The sequence below is a fragment of the Aspergillus stella-maris genome (genome assembly GCF_047715825.1).
Source record: "Aspergillus stella-maris strain CBS 113639 unplaced genomic scaffold BDV14scaffold_53, whole genome shotgun sequence".
Taxonomy (NCBI): Eukaryota; Fungi; Ascomycota; class Eurotiomycetes; order Eurotiales; family Aspergillaceae; genus Aspergillus; species Aspergillus stella-maris.
In genome coordinates this window covers 1-10,074 of record NW_027396847.1, presented here as the reverse complement: position 1 = coordinate 10,074, position 10,074 = coordinate 1, and the positions used below count along the sequence as shown (strand labels likewise).

The following is a 10,074-nucleotide window of genomic DNA, read 5'->3' as shown; positions in this document are numbered from 1 at the left end:
ACCCCGAGTCAACCAGGCGGCGGAGGAGGTACGCCTTCCCAACCTGGTGGCGGTCAACCAACCCACCCTGGAGGCGGCGGTGGTCAACCTAGTCAACCTGGAGGCGGCGGCGGTCAGCCTACTGGACCTGGCACAATAATACCTATTCCCTCTGGCGGGGGTGGAGGTGGAACCCCGAGTCAGCCAGGTGGTGGAGGTGGCCAGCCTTCTCAACCTGGTGGAGGCGGCGGTCAGCCAAGTCAACCCGGAGGTGGAGGAGGTACATCTTCTCAGCCAGGTGGTGGTCAACCAACCCACCCTGGAGGCGGCGGCGGACAGCCCTCTCAGCCTGGAGGTGGTGGTGGCCAGCCTTCTCAACCCGGCGGTGGTGGTGGCCAGCCTTCTCAACCTGGTGGAGGCGGTGGTCATCCAAGTCAGCCCGGAGGTGGAGGAGGTACATCTTCTCAACCAGGCGGCGGCGGTGGACAACCAGGACCATCAACTACCCCACCAACAACACAAACCCCCACTACAACGCCTGGAGGAGGCGGTGGTCAACCCGGTGGAGGTCAGCCTGGTGGCCCTGGTCAACCCGGTCAACCCGGTGGTCCCGGAGGTCCACCCGGCGGCGGCCAACCAGGCGGTGGTCAACCTGGAGGAGGTCCAGGCGGTCCTGGAGGTGCAGGTGGTGAGGGCGGTCCTGGAGGCGCTGGTGGTCCTGGAGGAGGTCAGCCTGGAGGAGGTCAACCAGGCGGTGGTCAACCACCTGGCGGCGGACCCGGAGGACCCGGAGGAACTGGTGGTGGTGGAGGCCCTGGAGGCGCTGGCGGTCCCGGAGGCGGCCAACCCGGGGGTGGCCAGCCAGGTGGAGGACCAGGAGGACCAGGAGGTGAGGGCGGCGGCGGAGGCCCCGGTGGTGCAGGTGGTCCAGGCGGTGGTCAGCCAGGCGGAGGACAACCTGGTGGTGGTGGAGGCCAACCCGGTGGAGGTGGTGGTCAATCTACAAGCCACCCCACAAGCCAGCCTACTAGTCAACCAACAAGTACACCTACAGGGCCACCCGGCGGAGGTCAGCCAGGTGGTGGTCAACCCGGAGGAGGCCCAGGCGGACCAGGAGGTACAGGTGGTGGCGGAGGCCCTGGAGGAGCAGGTGGTCCCGGAGGCGGCCAACCTGGAGGTGGTCAACCAGGCGGAGGTCAACCCGGTGGTGGCCCCGGAGGACCAGGAGGTGCCGGCGGCGGTGGAGGCCCCGGTGGTGCTGGTGGTCCTGGAGGAGGTGTTCCAGGGTGGCCAGGTGGTACTCAACCTGGTGGTGGTCCAGGAGGCCCTGGAGGTGAGGGAGGTACAGGAGGCCCTGGAGGCTCTGGTGGTCCAGGCGGCGGTCAGCCTGGCGGTGGTCAACCCGGTGGTGGTCAGTCTACAAGCCACCCTACTAGTCAACCTACAAGTACACCTACAGGGCCTTCCGGCGGCGGTGGTGGCCAGCCTGGAGGAGGTCAGCCTGGAGGAGGTCAGCCTGGAGGAGGTCAGCCCGGAGGAGGTCAGCCCGGAGGAGGTCAACCCGGAGGAGGTCAACCCGGAGGAGGTCAACCTGGAGGCGGACCTGGTGGACCAGGAGGTGCGGGCGGCGGCGGAGGTCCCGGAGGCGCTGGTGGTCCCGGAGGCGGTCAACCTGGAGGTGGTCAGCCTGGCGGTAGTCAACCTGGTGGTGGACCTGGCGGACCAGGAGGTGCAGGCGGTGGCGGAGGTCCCGGAGGCGCTGGTGGCCCTGGAGGTGGTCAACCTGGCGGAGGCACTTGCTTGTGCGAGTGCCCATGCGGAAGCGGACAGTCATCGGACTGGAGACAACAAGGCTGGAGTGACCATGGACAATCAAATGGAGGAAGCGGAGACTCTGGCAACACCCCTAAGACAAAGTCATCCGACGACTCCAACGATGATCAGGAAACTGATTCAGGTTCTCACGACGCCGGCGACGATGATGATGATGAGGATGACAAGAGCAAAGTTAAGAGGCAGTACGTTTCACCTCTGATTCAAACCCCAAGCAGTAGTAGTTCGCGACGACCAAGCGCCACCTTCACACTTCCCACAGTATCACCATCGTCTTCCAGTTCTATTTCTGCAACCCCGTACCCGTCCACCCCTGGGCCTCAAACATCGCCTACGATCGATGACGATGATGATGACGATGACGACTGGGAAGACGATGATGATGATGACGACGAAGATGACGATGATTTTGATGATGACGATTCTGATCTCCAAACTAGGGACTTTACCCCACGCCAAGGTGGTGTAGGTCAAGGGGACTCGCAGGAAGATAAGGACAAGTTGGATAAGGACAAGTTGGATAAGGACAAGGACAACAAGAACTCAACCGAATACGACGACAAGGACGAAGATGACAAGGACGGCGGTGACAAGGATGGTGGTGACGCTGCAGTAGGCGTTGGCGGAGCCGGAGGAGCCGGAGGAGCAGGTGGTGCAGGTGGTGCAGAAGGCGCAGGCACAGGGGTAGGGGCAGGAGGAGGGGGTGGAGGAGACGGCGGAGGTGGAGGAGGTGGTGGTGGTGGTGGTGGTGCAGGGGCTGGTGCAGTAGACGGCGACAGTGATCCAAACCACAAAGCCCTCGATCTCAAGAAGTCCACCACACTCAGCTCAACCACAAGGCCGCACTCGACCTCGTCAGAATCCTCGTCAAAGTCACCCTCATTGTCGAGCGACCATACAACCGCTACCAAGCTCTTCTACTTCTGGTAGATAGGTAGCACCTCGCGCGATTCGAAGTCAGACTACTCCTTCGTTCATTTGATGACTTGAGCCGGTTCATGGCTTGCGAGACATGATGATCGGTGGCCAGAGAAGGTCAAAAACCAAGAAGACAAAAAGTACGCATGCATTTAAGAATGGTACCGGTATCCTGTTATATATTTCTGTCTTTTACATTGTTTCTTGTGTTGGGGTTACTATAAGAAAGCTGGTCAGGGCATGTAATATATATCCGGGCAACATGAAGGTGTATTACTAGGAGTCAGGGAGGTAACTAGCTAGGTAATCCCAATGTTTATTATATTGTTCATATTGTCATCCACAAGCCTTTATGAGATAGAAAATATGGTAACAGCAACGCGGTAATCAAATTGACTCAACTAAGTATCAAGGAACGCAGACGTTGCAGGAGGTACTTAGAGCAAATTTCCACAATCCACATACTAATGAATCTCTGCTCACGGAGCGGTAAAACTTGTAGCAGCCACCAGCAGACAAGACAAGAACCATCGAACTTAGATCCATTAGATAGATACACCGCACATCAAGACAAACGCGAATAGATGGTTCGCAAGGCAAGACTGAGGCGAAGTTACCAATTTGCTGTGCTCGACCTAGGTTACCAAATGTAGTAAGTACATGGGGATGTCGTGTACAGTGCAACGCAACCACAGAGTAAGTAAATCGTGACATATTGTAGAAGCAGCTGAGTAGATACAGGTACAGGCAAGGGCGGTTCTCGGTGTAAATTGATAAATGGACTCTCCATGAAGAGATTTAACGGGCTGGATGGCCTTATTTTATGTGTAGACATGGATAAGGGAGACTCAGGCAAGTTGAAGATATACGACAAATGGAAACATGCATGAAAAAAAAAGAAAATTTGTAGTTATTCATCCGCACGAAGTAAACAGAAAAGATAATAAATAGAAAAAGCTCGTATGATATAATAACCTTCTCATCAGGAGTTAAAGTAGAATAGATAAATAACCTTAGTATGATATGTGAGGATTTGATCGATTCGAATCCATTGATAGTAGGTAGTAGTAGAGGTCCCCTTTCCCCCGCCCTTTCGCCGAGGATTTCATTTCCATTTCAATGCGCCAAACACCATTACACCGGTTTGATTGAGTTGAGGATGTGAATCACGAGTAAGCCTGCAGTTGCTATGGAACTGTAGGTGCTGAGTTCACATTGCCCCAAATGATATACTATGGATGGAGAATTGAAACAGATGTGTTGGGTTATGATGCGCTGCGCGCTTGGATGAGAGCGAGAGCACAGCAATATGCAAAAATGGAAGATCAAGTGACCGGAAACGGAAAGGGTGAAAAGGGAGTCGAGTTTCGAGATGATGATCAAGGTGGTCGGAGTAGTGAGGTAAATAGGTAGGAGCGAAGGTATTGTGGGTGAGATGACTGGACCCCGGAGAGAAGATCACAATCCCCAAGAAACAGAAGGTTCTTACATGCGTGAAGGAAACAGGATTGGGTATATAAGATCTGAACGAAAGTACTCGTGAAGATCAAGAAGATAGAAAAACGCAAACGGATGTTCTAGAAATCCCCGTCTCACGAGCTATTCGACCGCAGCAACGCCTGCTGAGCTGGTCAGCTGGTGGACATCACAGGTTTCAAGGGAAAATCAAGGTCTTACCCTGTCCATAGAGAGCTGTTCGCTTCTCTCGATGTTCGCGTTGGCGAGGGTGTGGTTCGAGGCGCTCGTGGCAGTAATAGATCGGGCTTCCATTCCTGGGCGTTGCGATTTGCCTTCCGGCCCTGTGTGGACCGGGTGCATTTCTCCACTGCTGGAGATGCGGGACTCCTTGCTTTTCTCTAGAAGAGAGCCACCAAGGGTGGCACATTTCAGGATGGTCTGCATCATTTGGTTCTGCTTCAGCGGCTTGGACAGATATTCGTCCATTTGAGCCTGGATACACTTTTCACGGTCACCCAACATGGCGTGGGCCGTGAGGGCGATGATTGGCGTGCGGCTCAGACCGCTGTCACGTTCGTACTCTCGAATCTTGCCTGTGGCTTCGAAGCCACCCATAACCGGCATTTGTACATCCATGAGAATGACATCGTAGCGGCGCTGCTTGACAGCTTCAACAGCTTCTTGACCGTTTCCGACAACCGAAACGTTATGGTTATGCTTCTCAAGGATTTTGACGGCCAACTTCTGGTTGACGTCGTTGTCTTCGGCGAGAAGGATGTCGAACGAGCGAGAGTGATCGGTGGTGATCGGCGTGGAGCGTCCCTCAAGCGCAGGGAGCATACCGTTACCCAGATCAATAGGCTCGCAGGGCGTTGTCATGTAAGAACTGATTCCGAGATCCAGAGCCGACTTCAAGCTTACGCAAACCAGTGGACAGACCAGTACGATGGGAACGTACTTGAAGTCATCGTATGTTCGGAGCTTTCGAGCCTCGGTTACCGAGTCCACGATGATGACATCGTAAGCATGGCCAGACTCCTTGCCAGAGGGGTCTTGAATTTCTGGGGGCGGGACATGATCTTCATTTCGGACAACCAGAGGCTCCAAGTCGAGCTTCCTCAGCATCTTGAGAACATTGTCTGCTTCGTTGGCGTTTTCTCCCTTGTCGAGGAAGAGAACTCGGTGGTTCTTGTAGGGCAGGAGCTGGGAGGCGATAACATTTAGGGACTGGTCGGCCAGTTTCACGACGCAGGTGAAATGGAAGGTACTGCCGTGGCCGTATTCAGAAGTGACCCAGACATCACCACCCATTAAGTTGACCAGACGCTTGGAAATGGAGAGACCGAGACCAGTACCACCGAATCTTCTTGTCGTTGACCCATCTGCCTGTTGGAACGTATCGAAAATCAGGTCAAGTTTGTCTTCCTCAATACCAATTCCAGTGTCTGAGACAGAGAACTCGAAGGCGTACTCATCGGCTGCACATTGTTCTCGGTCGGACTTGCAGATCGTAAGCTTGACCTCTCCATGCTCGGTGAACTTGATGGCGTTTCCAACCAAGTTCAGGATAATCTGTCGCAGGCGGAATGGGTCACCAATGACGTAGTCGGGGACGGTGTTGTCGACTTGGTATGTCAGACTCAAGAACTTCTCGTTGGCCTTGACTGCTAATGTCTTGAGGGCGTTGAAGACGGTGCCGCGGACAGTGAAGGGAATGCTTTCAATGACCATACGGTTCGCCTCAATCTTGGAGATGTCGAGAATGTCGTCAATGATGGTCAACAGACTGTTGGCCAGGTTGTGCACGACATTCAACATCTCACGGGTATAAGGCTTGAGATCGTCGGTGTCGAGAGTCAGCTGGGTCATACCGATGATACCGTTCATGGGCGTTCGAATTTCGTGACTCATGTTGGCGAGGAACTCGGATTTCGTTCGGTTGGCAAGCTCGGCAGCCTCCCTAGCAGCCGTGTTACGTTGGATACTGTCTCGGAGATTTGAAACCATCTTGTTGATCTTGCGCTTCAACTCGTCCATCTCACCAGAGGCGTTGACGGTAATCAGCTTCGTGAAGTCACCATCCGTAGCAGCATCTGTGATTTCGCCAAAGGCTCGCACTTGAGACGTAAGATTCTCTGCCATGGTATTGACGTCCTCGGTGATCTCCTTCCACGTTCCTGCGATCCCCTCAACGTTGGCTTGACCACCCATTTTGCCATCGACACCGACATCGCGTGCGACCTTCTTCAACTCAGTAGCGAATTTCGCCAAACGGTCAACCATGTGGTTGATGGTGACCTTGAGGGTCAAGATTTCTCCCTGAGCATGCACTTCAATCTTCTTGCTTAGGTCACCCTTGGCAATCGCTTGCGTGACGTCCGATATACTTCGCACCTGAGAGGTCAGATTCTGGGCCATGGTGTTGACATTGTCCGTGAGATCCTTCCATTTTCCTTCCACATTATCGACTTTAGCTTGGCCGCCAAGGGTTCCATCAGTTCCGACCTCCCTGGCGACCTTGCTGACTTCAAAGGCGAACGTATTAAGTCGGTCCACCATACCATTGATCGTGCTCTTGAGATCTAGTATCTCACCCTGGACATTGGCAGTGACCTTCTTGCTCAGGTCACCCTTTGCGACAGCCGTGGTGACGTCTGCAATCTCTCGCACTTGAGTGGTCAAGTTGTTGGCCATCCTGTTCACGTTCTCTGTCAAATCTTTCCAAGTGCCTTCCACATCGTTGACGGTAGCTTGGCCACCGAGTACACCATCCGTTCCGACCTCCTTGGCAATCTTCGTCACTTCCTGTGCAAACTGGCGAAGTTGGTCAACCATCGAATTGATGATGTTCTTCAGCTCCGCAATCTCTCCCTTGCAGTTAGCCTGCACCTTCTGGGTAAGGTCACCCTTAGCGACCGCCTTGGTTACCGTTGCAATATCGCGCACTTGTGTCGTCAAATTGTTCGCCATAGCGTTCACGTTTACTGTAAGTTCATTCCACATTCCTTGTACGCCTTCGATCTGAGCTTGACCACCGAGAACACCTTCCGTACCGACATCACGAGCCACTCGCGTGACCTCCGTTGCAAAAGTCCGTAGTTGGTCCACCATGGTATTGATCGTCTGTTGGAGTTCGAGAATTTCACCTTGAGCCCGGCTTTCGATTTTCTGGCTGAGGTCACCGTGGGCGACAGCAGTCGTGACAACGGCGATCTCTCGCACCTGATCCGTAAGATTCTTGGCCATGATGTTGACGTTCTCCGTCAACTCCTTCCAGATACCATGTACCCCAGTGATTTGAGCTTGACCGCCGAGTATGCCTTCCGTACCGACTTCACGAGCGACGCGAGACACCTCGCTACCGAAAACCTGAAGTTGGTCCATCATAGTGTTGATTGTCCGTTTGAATGTAGCAATTTCAGGGTCCATCTCCAAGGGGTGGATCTGGACCTTCATCGAGAGATCTCCGTTAGCGACTTGAGTGATGATGCCTCCGATTTCTCGTAAGGCCTTCTGGAAAGCCTCGTTGGCTTGCTGATGCTTGCGCAGTTCTCGCTCGAGAAGAACAACATCCTCGTTTTCGACCTTGGTAAGGGCTCGCCGCGTTTGTACCTCTTGTTGTTGTAACTCCTCGCGAACCTGAGTTATGATGTTTTTCTGGAAACTTATTTCCTCGGCTTGCTTCTGGACATAGTTCCGCAGATAGCTGATATCCTCCTCACGCACCAACGTTGCTGAACCGCCCTCTTCATCTTCATCACTTCCTCCGGCATCACTATCTTCGAGAACCTCGGGTTCGGTATCTTTGGAAGGTTTTCGTCGTTTGTGAACGTGTTCTAGTGGTTGTGTTGACGTTGGGGCGGATTGTGATGGATACTGTTGTTGTAACTATAGTCGAGAGAAGAAAAAGTCAGAAATTGCACGTAAAAAATGAAGAAAACACACAGGGCTTTCTTTCACTCCAAATGACGGCGAATGAAAGAGAACGACAAGAGTAACTGACAGATTGTACTTCCATGCGATGGATCCGACGGACCAAAGCCTCTAACTCATTCTCGAACGCGACTTTCGCCAGGCTCGGCTCCCCGGGTAACTTAGGCAGCGAATCGACGCCATTTGTGTGATGCGGTGAGAAGTTGAAGTCAAAGGAAGGAGAACCGGTCGAAGGTGCTTTGGCGATATTCTGGAGGATGGCAGCAGCGGCCGTGAGCGTCTCGTCCGCGCAAGCCATTTTGCCCTGGAAAGACTCGGTTAAAATCGGGACATGTCAAGCCTGAATGTCGCAGCAGAAGAAATCGGCTCTCGTCCAACAGGTGATGTTAAAAAGAGCAATGAAAAGAAGAATAATGGAGTCCGTGTGAGGAGCGATGGGCAGGACTTGAAACCGATATTTTGGGGGAGGGGGGGGCCGCTCGGAAGCTAGAACAGGGGGGGAACAAAGTCTAATAAGACCGGCAATAGTATGAGGAAGCAAACAAAGAGAAAACAAAGAAAACGGCCTGGAGGCTCGAAGAACGAAATCTGATGAAGAAGAGAGATGGCAGGTTTAGGCAAACCCACATAGGATGAAAAAGCAAAAGGAAAGAAAAGCTGGGGGCGAATGATCGGAGATGGAGAGGCGTGAGGAGAGGAAGTTGGACTAATTGGTGCTAGATGCGAATTGGGGGGGTGGGAGGACGAGAAGGGTTAAAGCGGCGGCAAGGGAGATGAAACTCAGGACAGCAGAACAGAGACAGCAGAAAAGGTGTGCGTACCTGGCGGGAATCCGCGTTACTGACACGACAGACGGAGCGAGATCGCCTAGAACGACATGAGGAGACGAGGGTGATCACGGTATGGAAAAGGCGACGGGCGAAGCGGCGCAGAGCAAAGAAAGGAGGTGGACTCGGAAGTCGGAGACGGGGAGGCTCTCGAGAAGTGAAGTCTCTGAATGTTTCAGAAGGGCCGGACGGTTCGCGAGAGAGGCCGTTTGAGAACAGCAGAGGAGAAGAGGATGGGGAGGAAGCAGAGAACCACTGCAGCAGAGCCAGCGTGAAGTCGAATCAGCGAACGAGCAGCGCGGAGCAAGTGGAGAGGCGACGGGTGGACTGAGTCTCTGAGTGCGCGCTGAGGGGGTGAACGGAATGGAAGATTGTCTTTTCCCTGAAATGCTGACCCAGAGGGTGAAAAGGAGTTATTTTCCCTTGTCCATTCGCTAGTTTGGCAGAGTTGATGATAATCCAGTCGGATGGTGAATAAATTGAGAGTTAATCTGGGGAGCACTCGATGCCGCAACATGCACGAGTCAAGTGACCTGATCTAACTACTTGCATGCTGCTTATTTCACGCATACAACAATGACTACAGGGCATTCAATCCTACAGTAAATCATTCATTCCCTTCCAATAATGAATTCCATCGCAAATACCCATCTAAAAGAGTAAACGCAGAGCATCGGCAAGTGCGTGTTCATATGCCGAGCCCCGTGGAGGCAAACCATGGCTTGCACCCAGCGCTAGCAGACGCCGGCCCTGCCGACAACCAAAGAACGCAGCCGGATGTTATCAGTGCCTTTCTGCCCACCCACCGCTTTCGCTTTTGGGTGCGCCACGCTTTCTTCGTAACCACGCATTCTTCGTCGTTTTTCATGCTTTTAAATATTTTGAAGCTATTCACAACCACAACATGCCTAAATCACCTGAATACAATGCAACCTTATTGGCTGAGGCTGTTGCTTTTGCCCAGGCACAAAAAAACGCGAAAAGAAACATGAATATCACGAAAATTGCGCGTGATTTCAAGGTGTCTCCAACAACGCTACGAAGCCGCCTGTTAAAAGCAAAATCGCCAGCCACACCAGCTACTACAAAGCGGAATGCATTGCAACCATATCAGGAGAAGGCTTTG

General features: G+C 53.3%; 2 protein-coding genes across 2 annotated transcripts; one reads left to right on the top strand and one right to left on the bottom strand.

Moving 5' to 3' along the window:
* Positions 1-2,548: 2,548 nt before the first annotated feature.
* BDV14DRAFT_178579 (uncharacterized protein) lies at positions 2,549-3,061 on the top strand. Its single transcript, XM_073769614.1, has one exon. The coding sequence runs from the start codon at positions 2,825-2,827 to the stop codon at positions 3,008-3,010; it is 186 nt and encodes a 61-aa protein (XP_073625209.1). The 5' UTR covers positions 2,549-2,824; the 3' UTR covers positions 3,011-3,061.
* Positions 3,062-4,322: 1,261 nt separating this feature from the next.
* tcsC (putative two-component osmosensing histidine kinase (Bos1)) lies at positions 4,323-8,419 on the bottom strand (the record flags this gene model as incomplete). The annotated part of the gene is made up of 3 exons (XM_073774155.1): positions 4,323-4,349; positions 4,408-8,064; positions 8,225-8,419. The coding sequence occupies 3 exons, from the start codon at positions 8,417-8,419 to the stop codon at positions 4,323-4,325; spliced, it is 3,879 nt and encodes a 1,292-aa protein (XP_073625208.1).
* Positions 8,420-10,074: the final 1,655 nt, after the last annotated feature.

Coding starts and splice junctions, on each gene's coding strand:
- BDV14DRAFT_178579 (XM_073769614.1), top strand. CDS start 2,825: ATGATGATCGGTGGCCAGAGAAGGTCAAAAACCAAGAAGACAAAAAGT.